Source organism: Panthera leo, chromosome A2 (assembly GCF_018350215.1).
Source record: "Panthera leo isolate Ple1 chromosome A2, P.leo_Ple1_pat1.1, whole genome shotgun sequence".
In the NCBI taxonomy this organism is placed as follows: domain Eukaryota; kingdom Metazoa; phylum Chordata; class Mammalia; order Carnivora; family Felidae; genus Panthera; species Panthera leo.
This window is the reverse complement of record NC_056680.1, coordinates 33,497,880-33,519,365: the sequence shown is the minus strand read 5'-3', so window position 1 is coordinate 33,519,365 and position 21,486 is coordinate 33,497,880. Positions and strand designations below refer to the sequence as shown.

The 21,486-nt window shown below is 55.4% G+C and overlaps 1 protein-coding gene across 1 annotated transcript in view; it reads left to right on the top strand.

Moving 5' to 3' along the window:
* Positions 1-21,486, top strand: part of LRIG1 (leucine rich repeats and immunoglobulin like domains 1) — a 114,692-nt gene that overhangs the window by 81,320 nt on the left and 11,886 nt on the right. The window contains exons 5-12 of the mRNA XM_042929924.1: positions 114-257; positions 2,040-2,183; positions 4,412-4,555; positions 6,446-6,589; positions 8,522-8,602; positions 13,985-14,056; positions 14,896-14,967; positions 19,018-19,181. Coding sequence (XP_042785858.1) covers positions 114-257; positions 2,040-2,183; positions 4,412-4,555; positions 6,446-6,589; positions 8,522-8,602; positions 13,985-14,056; positions 14,896-14,967; positions 19,018-19,181 — 965 coding nt within the window. The remainder of the gene's footprint in view (positions 1-113; positions 258-2,039; positions 2,184-4,411; positions 4,556-6,445; positions 6,590-8,521; positions 8,603-13,984; positions 14,057-14,895; positions 14,968-19,017; positions 19,182-21,486) is intronic.

Below are 21,486 nucleotides of genomic sequence, written 5' to 3'. Positions count from 1 at the left end.
ACCCCTCTGGGTGTTGCTTTGGCTTCTCCCCAACCCAGGCAACTCCGGTGTCTGTAACGGGGTGAGGGAAGCCCCCTTCTGACCATTTCATTTTCTGTCCTCTGTCCTTCCAGCAACCTGGCAAGCAATCGCATTGGCAGCCTAGAGTCGGGAGCATTTGATGGCCTGTCCCGGTCGCTGGTAATGCTTCGCTTGAGCAAAAACAGGATCACCCAGCTTCCTGTGAAAGCATTCAAGTTACCCAGGCTGACGCAACTGTGAGTATAGAAACCTGCACTTTAATTAAGGTTAGCCAAACTCTGTGGAGGCCAGCGTTCCCCACGGACCTCATTCCAAATGCGACCCCTTCCTCACTCCCCGTCAGGCTTTACATACGCCGTCATTAATGGCCTTGTGGCGACACCTAATAAAAGCAAATTAGAAGCCGGGTCTGGTGCCTGTGGGCTGCCTCAGGTTGCTGAGAAAAAGATCCACTGAGGATATACATGCTTGTCCTCACTGGCACTTTGCAAAATGAAATGAGGAGTCCTGCTGGTGAGCTGATCCTGGCTAATGCTTAGGCTGTGTGGCTTGGGTTATTTATCTTGGGGTTTTTTGTGTTGGTTTTTTTTAAAGTACCCATAAAATCTGTACCATGGTGGCTCAGTCGGTTGAGTGTCTGACTCCTGACTTCAGATCAGGTCATGATCTCACGGTCTTGGGATCGAGCCCCGCATTGGGTTTCACACTGACTGTGGGGTCTACTTGGGATTCACTCTCTCTCCCCTCCTGTCCCTCTTCCTCACTTGCACACGTGCACTCTCTCTCAAATTAAAAAATCTGTACTGTGGACGTTATGGTGTCCCACACTTTTTGAGCAGTCTCAGAGGAAGTTAGTGTAGACCGAGATGGACCGTCTCCATCTACTATGATTTTTTTTTTTTTTTGAAGAAAGCATTTATTTGTTTAGTTCTTTGATATCTGAGGCCGAATGCTCTCCTAAGATGGCACAGGGTTGGATTCAAGAAAACCTATTTTCCAGAGCCTGGTGGACTGTTTGTTCCCTGGTTTTTCATTTTCCTGTATTCTCTTTGTATTAGAAGAGAACGTTTCAGGAAAAGAAGCTGATATTGGAGACTGGGTTTAAACAGAACGCACCGATTGTTCGGGGCCAGATTTGGTAGCAAGACGGTGTGCCCCCCACCCCCCAGAGCTCTCACTGCCTGTGTTGTGCACGCGTGTACACACACACACACACACACACACACACACACACACACACCCCACCCCCCCTCATTAGATCCAGGCTCTGACTCTGCTCTCTTCAGCTCTGGAGAAGGTCTCTTGATGCTCGGGAGGTTGTGTGGGGGACAGAGTCATGAGACACTGCAGAAGTATTTGGGGAAAACCAAGGGCTTTCTGGTTAGCTCTGTGTTCTCCCCTCCCCTTCCCCCAGTGTTACTAATGGATCCAGCCCACCCAGATTCCTGAAATCTTTTGGGCAACTGAGGTTTTTATCACGCTGGCGTCGGAAGCCGAATGTGTCGGCTTCACTGGTGCGTCAGCCCCCTCCTCGCCCAAGGGCACTGCCTTCTCTCCATCAGTGGGGACCCCGTTCGTGCCTTCAGTGGGAAGCGTCCTTGCCACTTGGCACCCAGTGGATCGGTTTTTCCCGGGGTGAGGTGTCCGGTACGGATTTCTGTTGCTGAGCTGAGAGACACCTCACCTCAGACGCTCACATCCTGAGTCACACCCACCTCCTCACTACAGAGCCATGGAGAGTTGGGGAGGAAGTGGAGCATTTGCTCACGTGGGGGCGCGGTGGGGCCAGCGACTGGGGAGCCCCGCGCGCTCCTTCCTCCACCAGCTGTGGCCCAGTCAGCGTCAGCGCCTGCGCCTGCGTGGCGGGCAGGAGTGTCCGTAAGACACGTCGCGGCCCCACTGGGCCATCCTCGCCGCGATTCTCCCGGCTGGGCTTCTGGGCCTGCGTGGGAACGGTGGGAGGCGTCGGCAGGGTGCGTGCCGCGAGCCCTCTGAACCCGCGGTCTTCATCTCCTCAGGGACCTCAACAGGAACCGGATCCGGCTCATCGAGGGCCTGACGTTCCAGGGGCTCGAGAGTTTGGAGGTGCTGAAGCTGCAGCGAAACAACATCAGCAAGCTCACGGACGGGGCCTTCTGGGGCCTGTCCAGGATACACGTGCTGTAAGCGCGACGCCGGGTTCCGGGCGCCGTGGGCCTGTGTGTGTTCCTTCGGCCCCCTGCCCAGAGGGGTCATGTCGGACTTCAGCCGGCCCCGGGCCCCCGCCGTGTGGCCTCTGGCCGGGCACGGCTCCCTGTCTTCGGGGACTCTGCCCCAGCTGAGCGTCGTCTTCTCCCAGGGTTTGGTCAGAGAAGCAGCTTGGTGAAGGTGGGAGAGGGAGCCGTTTTGCTGGGCTCCACCACCAACCCCCCCCCCCCCCGCATCCTCAGTGAGCAGCGGGGTGCAGAGTGGGCCCCCACCCCACACCCTCCCCTCTCCCCCATGCTGCAGGAAGTTCCCTGTCTCCCTGTTGGGGATTTGACAGTCTGTCTTGAGATGCAGGTGGGCCTAAAATGTATAGTTCATCCTGGGAGATTTATTTATGTTTCGTGAGCTAATCAAGTCGCTCGGCGCAGATGTTCCGCTTTTATCCAGGGAGCGCGCTCTCCAGACAGATGCGCGCGGCCCCAGAGCTCGCTTGTGCGCCGAGTCACGTAAAACCACGGCAGGAAGACATATGGAGAAGGGCAGGAAAGGCGGCTCTGATCTTCCATTTTTAAACATTTAAATTAGTTTATTTTCAACGGGAAGTAACATACACTCATAACTGAGTAAAATGAGGGTAAAAAAGCAGCCGGGGGTCCCCTTCCCTTGTCCTCTTCCCCCCAGTTCTGCTCCCAAGGGGCGGTCACTTACAGTCCTTTCCCGGTTGGTTTTTCTTTTCTCTTTTTTTCATTATTTTATGTTTAACTAATCTCTGCAGACAACATGGGGCTTGAACTTAGAACTGTGAGATTAAGAGTGGGACACTCCACCGACTGAGCCAGCCAGGGGCACCCCTCCTTGTTGGTTTTTCTGTGTGGAGTTTTGTTCGTGGTTATTTCCACGTTCCAGGACGTATCCCACTGTGTCTACGTTTGTCAACGGGAGATTTCTTGGGTTGTGGTCAGCGATGTAATTTGCTCAGGACCCCACCCCCTGCCCCCTCCTTTCCAGTCTTACCAGTTACATCACTGTGTTCACATCCTTTGTTATCTTTGCAGCTGAGACAGAGAACAAAAACCCCACATCCGGTTTCATCGGCTCTGCACCCTGCTCGTTTATCCGAAGCGTCTCTGATGAGCGCCTCTTCCCGCCCACCCGCAGACCCACACACTTTGTGGGGTGGGGGCATTCGCATTGGCGGTGCCGTCTTGCTGGTCCCCTTCTTCCCGGTCCGTTGATTGGCCTCAGCTCTGTATCTGTTCAGAAACACTTGCCCTTGACGTGCTTACAACTGTCGTTTTGAACCTGGAATCCCAGGTGTTTATGTACTGGGTATGCCGACGTTCAAAGAGAAGGCTCAGAAGAAAATGGAGTTAGCACGTCCCATTTGGTTTTTAGTTTGAGCAGATTCATCCTGTGCAGGGGGATGAGTTGCCCGAGAGGTTATTTATAAACGAGCTCACCTTTTGGGCAGTGGCGGAAAGTGAGATAGACAGGGCGGAACCCGGTTGCCCAAAGACCTTGTGATACTGAACGTGGGCAACATTGGAATTAGTACGTTTTATGCAAGAGGCCAGTCCAGGACGGTCGTCCTGGGCTAGGGTGTGCAGGGTCGAGAAGCAGCGTAAGAACGTCCTCACCTGACCGACCCGGTGGGGCCTAAGTGCTGGGCTCTGTGCTGAAATTGTGACGCACGTTCTCCTGTGTGCTTCTCGTATCAGCCCTGTGAAGTTGCCACCTCGGGTCTCTTCGTATTATAGATGTTCCCGCCTCATTCAGCCAGCAAAGTGGCAAAACTAGGATATCGATCCAAGTAGCCTGAGCCCAGAGCGAAGGTGTCTCTGGGCACCAGACCTGGGTTCGAATTCTGGCCCCTCGCTGCCCACTGAGCTGGGGACTGAATCTTGGAAGTCATACGTCACTCCTCCCTGCCTCAGCGTCACGTTACCTGTCAGATGGGGATAAGAGGTCCCTCCCCCCCACCATTCTGTCTTCTTCTCTTCCTTGAATGGGCTCGGCTGCTGCCGGGCGCGGTGTGCCCGCGTGTGCACCTGGGTCCCTTGGAGTCGGCTAACAGGGTCCCCTTGCCCTCTGAACCCCGAGTCCACCGGGACGCTGGCGGCCCCCCGTCGGGTTTGCCCGTCGTCTCCCGCGCCCGTGTCTGAGGCAGAGGGGCCGCCCTCACCCCCGTGCCCTGTCATTGCAGGCACCTGGAGTCCAACAGCCTGGTGGAGGTGAACAGCGGCTCGCTCTACGGCCTGTCGGCTCTGCAGCAGCTCCACCTGAGCGGCAACTCCATCGCCCGCATCAGCCGTGACGGCTGGAGCTTCTGCCAGAGGCTGCAGGAGTTGTAAGTGTCCCGCCTCGGCTCCGTGCACGGCGACCCCGGGCCTGAGGCACGGCGGCCTCCAGGGGCCCGGCCGGCGCGGGCGCTCGGAGCCCGGGCCTTGTGCCGCGTCACTGGGTCATTGACCGCGACAGTGGCACCGCCGGCCCCCCGCTGGACGTGCCGGTGCCCCCCTGTTTCTCAACATGTGCAGACGACAGGAGGTCTTAGAGGGGAAAAGTCGATCCTCACCATGTTGGCTCTTCCCCTTTAACGCGCTCCAGGTTTCTCAGTTCCAGTTTACTCCACTGTGGTTGTGGGCTTCTTTTTTTAAGAGGATCTGGGTGGATTTTCTTTTTTTCTAGGCTTGACTGTAGGCAAAGAGTCAACCACGGAAATGAACGGCTGTTAAAAGTGCCAAGCTTGTGTCTTGTGTCTGTCTTGACTTCACCCAGCCAGCAAGGGGGTGCTTTAAGCTCAGTGTTGAGTCTTTTGCAGGTGGTGCTTTTGTCTGTCTTTCCCTCTTCTCCCCCTTCCTCCTCCCCACACCCACTGCACACTGACCTGGAGTTTGTATTTCACTGAACCCGTGATTATCTCATGCAAAAACCCATAGTCCCGTCTCTTTCCTCGAACGTACCCTCCTTGGATTTTGTGAGTGTGTGCCTTAGCGTTAACCCTTGAGATTTAGCTTCCAGACATTCAGGGCAGTGCGGCTTGCTCTTCTCTAGTGGTATTGAATGAATGGCTTCTGACCGTCTCCTGCCTCAGGCCATGCGCCCGCCCTCCCACTGCCCCCCTACCTCCCCCACCCCCACCAATTCCCAGGACTGATCTCAGCTGGTTGCTGCCCGGGCCTGAGCCAGGCCAGTGGCTAAGTGAGGAGGCTGTGTGCACCCCAGGTTTTGAGGCAGCCGGTGAGGGAGTGTTCCCAGTGCCCCTCTCTGGCAGGTGGCCCATGTGGAGCGGTCTTTCCCCTTCACAAGGGGCAGAGAGGTCATGGAAATGCCTTGACCAAGCCTGTCAGTTTTCCCGACGTCTGGTAACCTCGGAGCCAGATTTAGGATTGCTTTCCAGCGTTTCTGGTCCTTCCTTTAAGCTAAATGCTTTAATTGCAGGTGAGGATGTAATTTTGATCACTTGCCAGGTCTTTGTGACTGGTAGACACCAGGACTGACTTCTCAGGAGGGAAAGAATGTTACTTCCTGCTGCCTTTAAAAACTCATAAATCTTCTCCGAGTTTATTTGGCTTCTTCCTGTCCCAACCCAAACTTCCCATTTTTCAACGGTGGAGGACTACTAAGTAACAACCCAGGGCCGTGTGGTGTCAAGGTGCATGAGGGCGTGCTGGGAGGAAGGTCTGATTCTGATGCTCGGGGCAGATGTGTGATTGGGGGGGTGTGTGATTGGGGGGATATGTTCCCTGTCCTGCTTACAGGATGTCACGCTTATAGGCTGGCCTGGGTGGGGGCAAGGGGACCGGAGACTGCCGCCCAGGTCGGGCGCACTGTTGTGGGAGGAAGGCTTGTTCCACGCAGCGGCTGGTGGCGCCCTCTGCTGGCCGATGTCGGGACTCTCGCTGGGCTCCCTTGCTCACCGTCAGAACCTCCTGGGCTCCCCGTCCAGGGTCTCGGGCCACTGTCGTGAGTGGTCTTTGATGGCCTGAGTCAGGACCCCCGCACGGACCCCAGCATGAGAGATTGGAACCCTAGGGTTCTGATGTTGTATGACCTTGCGTCGTCCTCACAGCCTGATCTGCTGTCCGGTCTCCGTGGCTGGCACGAGTATTCCAGGAGCCTAACTGTGTGGGTGTGGGGCCCTGCTGGGTTTCTGGCTGCACGACCACTCTGGCCCTTGGGCCTCGCATGAGCCTGTGCCGCGTTGGTGACGTTTGCTTCCCCCTCCCTTCCCCAGGGTTTTGTCCTTCAATAATCTCACCCGGCTGGACGAGGAGAGCCTGGCAGACCTGAGTAGCTTGAGCATCCTGCGCCTCAGCCACAACTCCATCAGCCACATCGCAGAAGGCGCCTTCAAGGGACTCAAAAACCTGCGTGTCTTGTACGTCGTTCATCGTGGGGTCGACAGAACGAAGGGGTTCCCTGCTGGGAAGGCGGGATAGAGCAAACATGCCACCTTGCCGAGTTCCCTTCTCGTTGCTGTGCAGTCAGATTTGTGCAGAGGGTCCAGCAAAGAACTAGTGGGGCAGAGAAACGTCTCTCGGTCCCCCCGAGGGTGGTGCCGATAGAGGCGACGACTCAAAACCCTGCCGTTACCAAGCGGTAATTCTGCCGTGCCCTTGCTGGGATGCCGGGATCCCCTTGTTGGGAGCAGCCGTGTGGTCCGTCTGTCTAGTCTCGAATCTTCCCCATGTGCTTTCACAACCTGTGTCCAGGAGGCCCAATTTCAAGAGAGGTATCTAGGGCCTCCTCTGTCTTCCCTTGAACTTCAGTAGGGCCATTGAAAAAATAGAGGCACTCATGTCATTTTCTTTCAAATTCCTTATTAGGTGGGGTTGCCAGAAGTTGCTTCAGGATGTTTTCCTGGGAGTTAAGATTTGTCTTTTGTTGGCTCTGGAGAACTTCCAGGCCCCCAGAGAGGGGTGTATGGCTTTCCACAGACAGTCGTAGTAGATCTGAAGCTGCCTTCCCAGCGTGCCCCGCTGCCCGGAGGGCCTGTTCCAGTGTGACAGGAGGCCCTGTGCACTTGCACCTGGCGGGGAGGGCAGAGCGGGCTTCAGTGCTGGGCCGTTGTTGGGGAGTGTGAAACAGCCCGGATGCCAGGCTATTGAAGCCGAGGTCAGCCAGCCTTCGCGCTTGCACGGCCTGAATAACAAGGCCGGGGACATTCAGATTGAGCCAGAAAGAAGAGAAAAGCTTTGGCAGCCAGGGTGAGGAGCTGGGAGACAGGCACACAGAGCGGCAGCCCTGGGTCCCGGCTTTCAGTGTGAAGATAATAAGGAGAGACCCGCTGAAAGGAGAGGTCCCTTCCAGCAGCAGAATCTCAGGGCTCCGAGCCTTCTGCTGTAAGATCAAGGTCAGAAGGAGCACTGTGCCTCTCAGCCGGGGGCCTCCCTCCCTCCTGGCAGTGCTCATTCCTTGTGAAGGCTCCCACGGGGCCAAGAGCAGTGTCCCTTTCTCTTCCTGGCCTGCCTCAGCCAGGGTTTGGCGGAGGAAGGGGTAGGAGCCAAGAACCGTGGGGGGGATGTTGGAGGGGCTGCTGGTGGGGGCAGAGAGGGGGGCTTGGTCGCCAGGTGGGAGCATCGCCTGGCGCTGTCCTCTGCCCTGGAAGCCGGGGGGGGGGGGGGGGGGGGGGGGGGGGGGGGGGAGGGAGCTGAGTCATCTGCCTTGTGATCTGCATTGTTGGAGGAGACTGGGCTGAAAAGTTGGCCTCATCCGCCAACCCTGGCAAGTGGGTCACAAGTCTGACTCAGCGCCCAGATGTCGTCCCTGGCTCCGAGTCCGCGCCTGTGCAGGCCCTGTGAGGAGGGGTGACTCGGGCCTCCGAACCCACTTGCCAGCATGGAGTGGCCCCAGGGAGGACCCTGTGTGGGGGCCTCTTCTTCGCTCTTTCCTCCATGTGCCTTCGGCAGTTTCTCAGTCAAGCCTAGGAAAGGGATTCTGGCTGGTGTGAGAGTAGACAGGAGCCTCAAAGTGCCCGTGGTCAGATGCCTGCTCTTGGGGGGTTTCCCATGTGCTGTCCGCACCCTGTCCTTACCCAGGGCCCAGCCCTACCCAACTGGGGAGCAGCCCATGGAGCTGGGGTGGCTGTGAGTTTGAGGCGTGCCTTGGCTTTGCGGGAAGGCCGAGAAGGCCAGGCTACACCGCAAGGCGTGCAGAACGGGGTTCCTGTGGCCCAGTGGCCACACTCGTGTTGGCCGTACGTTACAGCTGGGCATCGGGTGACAGAGCGGGTGTCTATTTTCCCGCTTCGTGTTAAAGAGGGTCGAGAACTCAGGCTGGATGGTGAGCCTTCTCTCTGTCTCCTCCCTAGGGATCTGGACCATAACGAGATTTCGGGCACAATAGAGGACACGAGTGGGGCCTTTACCGGGCTTGAAAGTCTCAGCAAGCTGTGAGTATCTCGGCATTGGCTCTTCTGTGGAGGGGGTGCACAGTGCTTCTCAGGCTCCCCCGTGCCGCCTCTTTTGTGGGCCCAGCTGGAGAAGGGCTGGCTCCCATTTATCTTCCTTTGTTTGGGAAGCAAAGTCTGAATAAGAGAGCCAAGACATCCCAGCTTCTCTGTGGCCAGTGGTCTCATCACTGCCCTGGGCGTTGGTTCCTTTGGGGCCAAAGATCCGGTGTTCAGAGGCCTGTTGGATTTTCTGTCCCACTGAATTTGTGACTGACCGGGAAACGGCTGAGTTTTTTGTCCTGCTTTGCACAAAAGAGTCTCGCCCTGTTACTCGATTCCTAGAAATTGTGTGAGATGTCTAAAGCCAAGTGCCATTGACGGTTTTGAGTCTTTGGTCAGTACTTCAGTTGTCAGTCATAACGTCACACAGAAACAGTCATTACGACAGGTAATGTAATGACTCGTTTTTATTCCCGGTTTCTGATGTTTTTATTTTTTTTTAGGCTCCTGGAGTTGTCAGTTACTGTGCAAGGCATGTGTGTACATGTGTTGTATCTGACAACCAACAACCTCGTGAGTTAGGCTCTGTTATGCAGCCTTTTTTGTAGTTGAGGAAACGCGGGTGCAGGGCCTTTGCCCAAGACCACACACTGTGGAGGGTCGGGACCGGCCGGTCTGGCTCTGGAGCCCACACTGTTCTCCCTGAGTGGGCCACCGCAGGAGCCTCTGGGACGGGGCAGGGGAGTCCGAGGGAGGGTCCGGGGCAGACAGAAAGAGGCAGTCACCGCTCAACCTCCCCAGGCCTGCTCGAGTGACTGCGAGCTGAGCACAGTACAAGTGTCAAGCAGATACTCTGAAAGCAGCCGTGGGGTGGAAGGTCCGGGGACAGCCTGTCTGGGGTGGGGTGGATGTCTTTCTGTAGAGGTGGTTTTTAAAAGTGTGGTTTTTCACACCATTTATACTCAGCGTTCTGAGTAAGATTAGCTCTCTTGGCTGTCTCGGGATGCTCGCTCTTCTCCAGCATGTCTCTGTCTTCCTTTCTCTTCCCTAAAAAAACGCTCTCTCCTCCCCGCCTCCTAGTCAGTTTGCCCGGCAAGCGCTGGGACGGGACAGCAGCTGTGCCCCTGGGGCGGAGGCCTTGCTCTCCGGGGCCTGCCTGGCCAGGTGTGAGTGTGTGCACAGGGGGCGGGGGCGGGGGTGGACGCGTCTCCAGAGGCTCTGCCCTGCAGGGGCAGGGGTGCCTGTGCCGGGACTCCTGGTTCTGCAGAGTCCAGCCTGATGCTGCCGCCTCTTCCCCTGTGTTCTCGCGTCCTTTTACCTGCTGGACCAGGGTCAGCAGCTCTGCCTGAGATCCTAAGTCCGCGGGCCTCCCTTGCTCTGTGCTGTTTGACACAGGCTCCCGGAAGGCAGCGCGGGTTCCGCACCAACCCGGTCCTGAGACTCAAGGGACCTTGTTGAAATACGATACCTCCAGCCTCCCCCCCTCCCCAGCCTCACTGACCAAAATTGTGGGGCTGGCAGGTTTCAAAATAAAGGGAGGACACACACAGTTGGGGGAATGGGGATAGTAGTTGCTTAATCTGATTAAATATGTATAGTCGTTTAGGCGGAACGGTACTGTGGTTACGTCGCAAGAGAAAAAAAGAATCCTCTTCCGGATGGAAAAACAAATGCTGTGATGCCCATGACTCGGGTTCCCGTTCAGCCCGTGGGGCTGGGGAAGGGGCAGAGGACAGAGGTGAAGTAGTGCCAGCACCCCTGGGTGACAAAGCAGGCACCCATGGGGGTCGCGATGCTCCCCCACCTGCCTGTGGTGTGCAGTGTCCTCCCCGGGAAAGGGGAGGAAAGGAAAGCCCACGCTTTGCCGTGATCGTGGCGCGTAGCTTGGGTAAAAACCACTCCCCCGGGTGTATGGAAGGTGTTGAGTAAACGGTTAATGGCAGAGCGAAGGAAGGAACCGGTGCTGCTTGGCTCTCCTCCCCGCCCACCTCCCCCACGCGCTGCCCGGATGCTCTCTTGCCGTGGCCGTGGCTGGGAAATGAGGGCCACATTACTGCCTCCCTGCCTTACTGAGCAGCCCGGTGGCAAGCGGTCGGGATCCATTAGAAAAGGGCAGCGTGTGAGCACAGGGAAGGGCTGACTCTCGAGAGCGGTCACGTCACGTGGACTCATTCACGCGGTGGGGCTGTGGTCAGTGCTGGGTCCCTTGGACCTGGTGGGGCCCGCCTTTGAAGCCCTTGGGGTCAGGTCTTCAGGGACCTGAGAATGGGAAGGGAGAAAGTCTTGCCTTCACCCATTCGAGGACCCAGGGTCCTTCCTGTCACGGAAGAGGCCAGATCTAAATTAAAATCTTTGCCGAGAAGGGAACACGGGAGCAGCAGAGCCTTAAAAGGCTTCCCTGGGCAGCTGTGGTGGGTGCTGTCCTGCCCGTAATGTTTCCGCCTGCTGAACACGGCCATGTGGACAGCTCTTCAAACCGGAGCTTCCTGGCAGGGCAAGTGTTACCTGCTCACCTGTGGTCAGTATGCTCACCTCCCACTGGGGGCCCCGTCATCATGTTGGTGGAAGACCTCCTGGGAAGTGTGCACAGCGTCCTAGTATGTGAGGAGGGAGGGAGGCTTTCTGGAACACAGATTAGCAGAAAGAGGAGCAGTTAATCACGTGTGTACGAGGGGTGATGTGAGTGCCTGCCCCGTGGTTCCAGCTCTTTCCATGGCTTTCTTCGGGGTGGGGCCGTGACGTGCGCGAAGGGAAGTGTTAGAGGAAACCTGGAATTGGACCACGAGGCCAAGCCTCTCCCGTGAGTTGGGCCTGGGTGGGTGCTGCCCCCCAGCCTGGGCAAGATCGCCCTCCCCCGTGTGTTCACAGAGCAGTGGCAGGGCTCACGGAGTGCTGTTCAGTGTCTCAGGTGGAGGAGAGGTGGGGAGGTGAACGTGAGCTGGACCAGGCCTCCCCTGGCGTCTGCCGGGCGGTGTTAGCAAGAGCTGAAAGGCCTTGGGGAGCACTAGAGATGCACGAAGGAGTGGACGGCTGACTTCCAGGGTCACTGTCCGCACCGAGGCAGGGGTGTGAGGCACATCAGCCCTGCGGTCCCTTCTCTGGGAGCCCCTGATCTGGGACAGTGGAGTCTCAGCTGCCCGCTGTCGTGTGGACAGAATGAGCACCACCCGGCCCGCGGTCCTGGCCATCCGTTCTGCGCATGGCTGCCTTTATTGAAACTGTCCCAGTCTGCCAGCTTAAGCCCCAGCCCCCAGATGTCCGCCTAGAGAAAGTAAGGGGCTATTTTAATCCCGCAGCAGGATGATTAGCCCCTACGTAATTGAGAATTTGTTTTATTGCTATTGTTACCATTAGAAATAACAGTCTGCCCTCATTGTAAAAGAGGTCAGTGTGACTAATACGTAATGCATGAAATAAAGCACAGCTTTTTCCTGGATCTGGTTTACGGGAGATTTCACTAAACAGTTAATACATTTTACTAGGGCCTGGAGCACAGTGACCCGGCCTGGGGGATCTGAGTAAGTGAGAAGTTGGCAGGCTCTTGCAGATACTTGGGTTTGGTGCCGTGTGCTGGTGTTTGCTGGGCTAGTTGTGTGGTTAGGGGAAGAGAGTTAGTGTGGCCGCCGGACTTCTGCGTGTTTGGGCTGTGTGTTTGAGGATCAAAGCTTCAGATGGAGAGAGAGTGGAAATACGCAGATTGCCTCCGAGAGAAGGAGCAGTCAGAGGGGTCTTGGACCGTTCCATCTTCCCCGAGGCAGGAGGTGCTGGCTTTGTCCGAAGGCTGCAGGCTCCGAGAGGAGGGGTCTGTTCCTGATCAAGTGGGGGTACCCAGGAGCTCCTGTGGTTGCCCTGCAGGTTCCCCTCAGGCTTTCGGTGCCCTGGAGGGCAGTGGGGCGGGGCGGGGAGCACCTCCTGTGGTTTGTGGCACTGGCCTGGTCTGTCTGCACGTGACCCCATCTTCCTGAAGGCGGCATCCTGGGGTTTGTGTAGGTGGTGCCGGGAGCCCTATGCGGGGCGGTGGGGGGGAGGTGCCGCCTGGGCCGCCCTGACATCTTTGGTTTTCTTCGAGGCTCCTGTTGCTTTCCTGGCCCTTTTCAGGGAGGGGCTGGTACTTGATGTTTTCCCTCGGGGGACCCCATCTTAACACGGGTCTAGGTGGGATCCCAGACGAGACTGCTGCTCTCCAGAGGCTGTCTGCAGTGCCCTCTTACGAAGCCCCCTCCCAGAGCCGGTGAGATGTGGCAGGAGTTGGCTCCCAGCATTCCCCGTTCCTGACTAGCCCTTTAGGTAGTCTGGCTAGACGTCACGTTGAAGATCCCACGTGTCTGTCAGCATGACTTTCAGGGGCTCACAGCTGCCCGCACCTACAGGAGGTAGAGGGAGTGCCCCGGTCGGCTGTTGTCAGAGGAGGGAAAACTGGAACACGGATGCTTTTCGTTCCCAGTGTCCAGGCATTCTGGGTGCTCCCCCCACCAACCCCTCATCCCCCAAACAGACTCTCCTTTGGCTTATGTAGCCCAGTGGAGGAAGCCTTCATTTCTTCCATGTGCACTGCAGGGGACGAGAATTTGGTTTCTGAGAAAACTCTTAGGAGTTTGCCGATGAAGTTGTGATTGCAAGTGCCGGGAAGTAGGAGCCCTTTCTCATGGGTAGGCGGTGCACGGGTCTGGGTATTAGATAACCTCGGAGGTTGACCTTTTAGGACGCGTCTGCGATTGAAAGAACCTTGGGCCCATGGGCATCATTTAAGATCTGGGCTCTTGCTAAGAGGCCACGGCGCCAGGGCATGCCCTACACACCCCGAGTGGCCTTCTCAGAGGCGGGGGTGCAGCTCCCTGTGGCCACGTCCTGGCCGTTTGGGTATGTCTCAGTGCAAGTCGCTGGGGAGCCGTCTTGATGGGGGCCGGTTTTCCTGCCCTCTTCTTGCCTGCTCGGGGAACCTTCACCCCCACTTTTCAGAAGAGGGTGGCGGATTTTAGTTCCAGTTTTCATTACGTTCCATGACTCTGCTTCCTCTCATGGGAACAGTGATGAGTCCCCTCCTTCTCACGAGGCCCTTGGGTCCTTGGGCACAGCCCGGGCTGGACGAGGGGATTTCCACAAACATCGCAAGGAGCCTTTTCAGGCGAGATGGTGCATCCTGTCATCACGTTAAATTCTCATAAAGATCAAAGCATTTCATTTCAGAAGGGCAAGGCCTGCATACTTCGGACCCGTAGTCTCCACGTAGGTCAGATTTCCACCTGCCCCTCACTGGACAGACTTATCATATGGCACTGGCCTAACTATGTGTTCTCTTTCTCCCGTTCCTCCCTTGTCTCTTCCCATCCGGTTCTGCGTTTTGTTTTTTCCCTGTCTCTGGATGATGTTTGGAAATGGCAGAACTCTGTTTGGAAACAAGATCAAATCCGTGGCTAAGAGAGCCTTCTCGGGGCTGGAGGGCCTGGAGCACCTGTGAGTATCTCACCAGACCTTCCCTGACCCACAGGCCTGCCAAATGCGGCTGCCGGGGAAGTCTGCTAGCAATTTAATCACATCTTTGTAAACTGAGAAACAGCCTATTTGGAAACGCCAGCTGCTTCCTTCTCGTTATAAGTCAGCTTCAACTTTGGCCTTTATTTTGCCTATGCCAGGAACAGTTAGAGAACACATGGCCGGTCGGTGAGTTCCTAACGAATGCGGCTGCCGACTGGATGGATACCCTCCCCCGTCCCCTAACCCTGTCTCCCCCTGGCGCTGGCTCCTCCACAGGCCCCGGCCTCCCCTTCACCTCTGTGAGGGCGCGCGTTCCTGGCGCAGGCTCCCGGCCCCACTGAAGCGGCTTCACGGGGCCGAGCACACGCTGGGCTCAGCCGGGAGGTGTTCTGGCCTGGTTGTCTCTGAGAGCCCAGGAGGACGAGGGTGATGCCAGCCCGGACACATTTGTGTGGTCACCATCGAGGGCAGATGCCTCTAGTGCTTGATTCTTAGTCTCTTTGGCCTTGGAATCAAGGTGGACCTGAATTCTCTTGATAAAGCTTTGCTTGTTGACTTGCTGAGCCGGCCTCACCGTTAGCTTTGCTGCTGCCCTTCAGGCTGGCTTGGTTCCAAGGTTGTTCCGTGTGCTTGTGCCAGTGTCTGGGAGGTGACAGCCACTTAAGTGGACTTAGGACACGGGGTCTGGGTGGTACGGCCAGCACACTGGGGAAACCGGGACTCTCCCGGAAGCCACCTGAGCCTCTTGGCTCAAACAGGTGGCTGACCTGAAGGGCGCTCAGAGTGTGTGTCCGTACGTGAAGAGTGTTCTTTTGCAGGAACCTCGGAGAGAATGCAGTCAGATCTGTCCAGTCTGATGCCTTTGTGAAGATGAAGAATCTCAAAGAGCTGTAAGTACCCGGGGTTCCAGGGTCCTGGTTAATAGGACTAGAGAATTTGGAGTCAGAAACGCCTTGATTCTATGATGTGTCAATATATGTAACAGATGGGGCTGTTAGCATTTGTGTGTAAGCTGTCTTTTAGAAAAGCAATGCCCCTGGGGGCTTATTCTGGATCAGGGTCAGCACACCGTTTCTTCTTTTTTTTTTTTTTAACGTTTATTTATTTTTGAGACAGAGAGAGACAGAGCATGAACGGGAGAGGGTCAGAGAGAAGGAGACACAGAATCTGAAACAGGCCCCAGGCTCCGAGCTGTCGGCACAGAGCCCGACGCGGGGCTTGAACTCACAGACCGCGAGATCATGACCCGAGCCGAAGTCGGCCGCTCAACCGACTGAGCCACCCAGGCGCCCCTCAGCACACCTTTTCTTAAAGGGTCGGGCACGACCTATTTCTTAAATAGGTGGGCACGGCTGTGTGCCAATCAGTTCTTATTTATTAAAAAACAGGCTGGCAGGGCAGGCTGTAGCTTACTGACTGCTGCTCTAGGTGATGTGACATGAACTTTCTTCTAGAAAATGGGCGATCATCCCTGAAATGATGTCAGGGCAAGTTTTCATCATTTAGGTCTGCCTAAAATGGAGGACCTATACTGAGAGTGGCTTCTTTGCCGGGTTTGGTGGCCTGTGAGTGAGGCAGAGATATCTGGGGGGTGGTCACAGGTGACTGTGGACTAGTGATGTGGCTCCCAGCCCACATCTGTTCCGAGGCCCCCACAGCGGTTCATAGGTGGTGGTGCCGCCACCATAGATGTTCACCATGGGCCCCCGGGTCACGGGGTTGGAAGAGCTCGCCTGTGCCCTAGTCTCTGGCAGAGGAGCTCGTCAGGGTGTGCAGGTAGCAACACCCAAGCTTCCTTTCTTCTTCCTGTGCATTAATCTGATTCTGCTGCTGCAAAGTCTAGCTGTAATACTAGTCCCTGAAAGATGTGGCTTTTGGTTCTCAGAAGTGCTGACGGAGGGTAGACGACAGAGGACGGCCATCTGTGCATCCTGAACTCATCCTCATTCCTGAGGCCACTCTTGGTGGCCTTTGGGAGAAGTGGGAGAGTAGGGAGGCGCAGTCCCTATACTTTAAAAGCAAAGCAGGCCCCTGGTGATATTCCTCTGGGTGAGGAGAGAGGAGGTCTTTTAGGCACCTGCCTCATGGCATTTACTTAGCTGTGAGATTCAGGCCTGTTGAGTAGAACTGCTTTCTCCAAAGGGTCACGGTCTTAGAATGGTTAAGTGTTCACTGTGCATTTCTTTCAACTTCTCTGTGTTTGCAACTTTTCAAATATAATGTTGGAAGTAATCTCATTAGATGGGAAGAGGGTATAAGAGAAAGAGGGAAGGACAGGGAGAGAAGACTGCTTCTCCTTAACAATTGAGGTTTTCTGAGATACTTTCCTAGTTGGGAAGGACTGGACCCTTCTAGGCAACTGGGACCCTCCACCACACCCCACCCCCAAAATCTGCTTCGGCGTGGTTCTGGAGGCTCAGCCTTGGCCCCTGCCTCGGTTTCCTGTTGCTCGCTACACGTACCCAGCCGTGGCTGGCCCTGGGCCCAGTCCTCTGCTGGGAGAAACGGTTAATTCCACTTGGTCATTTTCTTCCTCCGTCTGATCAAGGCAGGTTGTACCGTGCACTTAGTCATGCTCTGGGTAAATTTCCACAAGCGATGATTAGAAACACACTTTGAGTTGGAATCATGAAAATGCACCGTAAGCCAGCAGAGTGATGGGACGGCCGGAGGCGGGAGTCGTGGAGAGCCGCACCCCTGAGCAGCTGACCAGCAGGAAGAGTAGCGGAAATCTGCAAAGCCCCGGGGTTGCTGGCAATTTCTGGTCCAGCCTTTCAACCTCACCTTTGTCCTTAAAGCCATGTGTGCATGTGGAGGGAGGTCAGGGGGTCAGTGTCCTCACTGTCTTGTTGGTCCTGACTCGCTCTTCAGGAAAGCTATCTCTACACCCTGAGTACCTCTTTCTGAGGTCTGGTCTCCTCTGTGTCAGGTGGGCCTCGTTGTGGGAGAGGTAGGACATCTTCAAGCCAGCCAGGCCTACACTCGTGGTGTAAGGAGTAACCCTTCCCACACACATCTGTGACCAAGGATCACTGTCAACTTGGCCTTCCTTAGTTTGCTCCTGTGACCATCCTCCACACAAGTGCCTGAAGCCTCACAGCGATAGCCCAGCGTCTTCCTCTAGAGTCTACTCAGGCTTTCCTGCTGCCGACCCAGAAAGGGGCAGTCGCGCCCAACACTGGCTTGATGGGGAGCTCGTGACAGCGCTTCTGACAGAATTCCTGTCCCTCTGTCACTGAAGCTCAGTGTGTGGTACCTGGCGGCAGCCGGTCCACCCGCCACCACAGCCGACCCGGAGTAGCCCCCCAGGTACTGGGCCGGAACCGGCCACTTCTCAGGCTCAGCTGGCGGAGCCCTCATGCTACCTGGGTAACTCCACAGTACGACAGGCCTCCAGGAGATAGCTCTAAGCACGCAGCTACCTGCCTGTCAAATAAAAATACAAAAATTAAAAAATTAAGGGTAGAAGCCAAATGCTGACCTTTAAAGGTCTGATGTGGGCAGACATCCCAGTTAGCATGGCTTTGAGATCAATTATTTCAGTCTTTGAAAAAGCACTTTCCAAAAGTAATTTTAATAAGATGGCTAATCTGGTAACCATGAGGAACAGGAAGGAAGAGCAGATTTCTGAGGGAAATGGTGGGTGGTGGAGGCTATTGCTAGGATCCTGGCCCATGCGATGCTTGTGGAATTTTTTTTTTTTTAAACGTATTTTTTTTGAGAGAGAGAGAGACAGAGTGTGAGTAGGGGAGGGGCAGAGAGAGAGGGAGACACAGAATCAGAAGCAGGCGCCAGGCTCTGAGCTGTCAGCACAGAGCCCGACGCGGGGCTCGAACTCACGGACCGTGAGATCATGACCTGAGCCGAAGTCAAACACTTAACCAGCTGAGCTACCCGGGTGTCCCTTGTGGAATATCTAAGTACACTTCAGCACCCCTTCTGTCACCGTGTACTTTGTACCTTGTACCAGAGGCGGTTCATGACCGGGGAGCTCGCGTGCCTTCACCCTTGCCATGCGCTGACCTCTGTTAGCTCACAGCCTTGAGGTCTCTTCCAGGAACAGGGCAGCTAGACTCTTCGGTTGACTTATCTTCGAGTGACTCCTCAGGAAGGAATGTCCGCCGAGATGGTGATTCCGATTTCTGTTTAAAAAGCTGATCCTCAGTTGCTGAGAAATGAAAAAGAAAATATTCTCTGTTTTGGTTGGAGCCTCACAAAACCAGTGTTGCATTCTCATGCTCCCTGGGCAGTGGCAATTAACTAACAAGCACTATTTAGGGAGCGGAGCCGAATTCTGCCGGCCTCCTGAGCGGTGCTGTAGAGATCCACAAACAAGAGGGGGCCGCGTTGGCAGGGCTTACGTCTGGACGTAAGAAAACATGGAGCTTGGCCAAATGAAAACTAACAGCAATGTAGAAAAACAGCCCTCCTCAGGACCTGAGAGTCGAGAGCTGAGTTGCAGATGAATCTGGAAGCTCCACATAGCTTATCAGGAGGGTGGGAAAAAGCACAGAGGGCACAGTGCTCCTCAGCTCTGTCGGGTGGACAGAGTCTGGAGGAGGTCAGATGGTGCCCCCAGGGTCACACAGGAGCAGTGTGTGCCCGTCTTGGGACGCGTGTGAACTGCGGGCTGTTGGTATGCCGTGGGGTTGTTGAGGCTGGCGGTGTCCACATCACCCGGGAGCTTGTCAGAAGTGCCGCATCTTGGGTTCCACCCCCAGCCTTCTGAGCCAGAGCATCGTTTTATCAAAATCTCCAGGTAGATTATATGTGCTGCTCTGGGTCACTGAAGAGGAACGGAGAAAAATCTCTTCCCTTCCCAGATGGCTGGTGTTGAGGACAGAAGCCGATCGGCGGTGACTGGGGGAGGAGTCTGTGTGCCGAGGGAATATCCCTTTCTGGAGGTCACACCTCACGTGTCCCTTTTGTTTCCCTTTCAGCCACATCAGCAGTGATAGCTTCCTGTGCGACTGCCAGCTGAAGTGGCTGCCCCCGTGGTTACTGGGCCGGATGCTGCAGCCCTTCGTGACAGCCACCTGTGCCCACCCGGAATCCCTGAAGGGCCAGAGCATTTTCTCTGTGCCGCCGGAGAGTTTCGTGTGTGGTAAGGCCGTCCCTGTGATTTTCTTTCCTGAAGGGCGGGGAGGCCAGGAGGAAGTCCTCATTATGGGAGTGATTTTTGTGATCAGAGTCAACCCCAGTCCGTGGTTCCCACTCAGCTGCTGGATGCAAGTTCTTTCCCGCTGAAACCACACGTGGTACTTACTGTGGAGTCGCCTCATTATGTGGTTCCTGGAGTGCATGCATTTAATGAGAAGGGAGCAGGACTTGGTTCGGTTACAAATCAGAAGAACCGGTTACTGGACGAAAGTTGTGTCATCTCAAGACGGCTCTGGTGCCTGGGTTTAGCTGTGAATTTACTCCGTGTCTGAGGCTGGGGTTTTAATGTGTGTTTTTTTCCAGCCCCAAGAATGGAAGGTTAAATACAGGAAGAACAAGTCTCAGGAGAACAGTTAGTGTCGTAAAAATAATTCCTTGTTGTTGACTTGCACTCTCGCTGTTTCTCCAAACCACTGAAATCTGCACTTGTAGCTATGAGCTCTCTTCTCCTTCTGACTGTTGGAGCGTGGGTCTTGCCATCTTTTGGACCGGGGGTGGTCGCGATCCGGGTTTGGTTGCAAACGGTACAGAAGATGCTGAACGACTGGAGGCTGTGCACACGCTGTGTGCCATACGCCACACTCACGTGGAAATGCGCAGCCTCGTTGTCAGTAAGACGTGGTCAGAGAATGAGACGGATCTTGGAGGGTTTCCGGTCTCTGCTTTAAGCAGGAGCGAGGGTGGGCTTCCCGGGCGTGACCGGAACTCCTGTGAGTGCCTCCTGCCTTCTGTCCTCCCCGGTCTGCCCCTGTGCCCTGGGTGTGGCTGATGATCCTAACCAGGAGCTCCCGGAGCAGTGCGGGCAACCCTGTGGTCCACTTCTCCAGCCTCCTCCTTGGGCACGGCAAGAGCCAGTGTGCCTGCTGACGTCAGGATACAAGTGCCCCCTTCCATCATCCACCCACCACCACCTCTGCCAGCAGGCTCGCCCTCCTTTGTGCCGATCCGGTCCAGCGAGAAGCCTTAAAAGCATCCGGTGTTTTCTTAGTGGTCAGTCTTCTGGGAACGTCCGTGCACAATGTCGGGCTGTGCACGCCTCGTGTTCCAAGTAGCACATGATGACTGTGCCGTCCATTGTTCATCACGTACCTGGGCCCTGACCATTAATTTGTTAACTAGCTGCCCTGAAGTGGGGCTTCCTGCACCTTCCTCCCTTTTCCTGTCACAGGGCGTAATCTTGCCCTTTGGATGAGCAGATGTGACCTGCTGTGCCCAGCCTCCGGCCGGTGGCCCTGGCACGTCCCTCGGCAGTTCACACTCGTTAGCCCACCTCCACATGGCAGCGCAGGATGCCAAACCCGTCGTCACGTAAGAATGGGCATCAGGAAAACACTTGGCAGGAGATCGAAGTTTTAAGCTGTGTGGGAGTCTCCACCTCCTTTTTTATAAAAGGAAAATAGAACCGGTCGCACCCACCAGCATTGCTAGAATCAAAAAGTCAGGCAACAACAAGTGTCGGTGAGGAGGGTGGAGTCTGAACCCTCCTACAGTGCTGGTGGGAGTGCACCGTGGTGCAGCCCCTTTGGAAAAGTTGGAAAATTTCTCAGACAATTAAACATAGTTAAGCCGTGACCCACTCCCAGCTATATGCTGGGGAGAAACAAAAATAGATCTACATAAAACCTGGCCACAAATGCTCGTGGCAGCATTACTCGTAACAGCCAAAGAGTGGAAATAACCCAAATGCTCACCACTCCTGGAGTGGATAAATAAAACGTGGTAGAGCCAGGCGCTGGGATATCATCAGGCCATAAACACCAATTGTTCGCACAACAGATGAACCTTGAAACATTTGAAGTGAAAGAAGCCCGTCACACAGGACCATACACTGTATGATTCCATCCATATGACATGTCCAGAATGAATGAATGTAATGTCCAGAATAGGATCCCATCTAAGGGCCACTCCAGGGGTGGTAGGAGGGTGAGTGACTACTGGTGGCTTAGAGTGGAGGGAGAAAGGATGATAGCTGAAAGGTAGGGAGTTTCTTTTTAGGGAGATTAAATTACTTTCAGGGACTGTGATGAAGGTTGTATCATTTACTTACTGTAACATGCACCTGTTTCAGGTGTACCAGTCAGTAGTGTTTAGAGTATTGGGAAGCTGCGTGACCCTCACTACCACCTAATTTTAGAACATTTTCATCATCCGTAAAACAAACTCCATGTTCACAGCAGTCACTGCACTGTCCCCTGTCCCTGAGGACCTTCATATAAATGGAATCCTATAATAATGGTCTTTTGTGACTC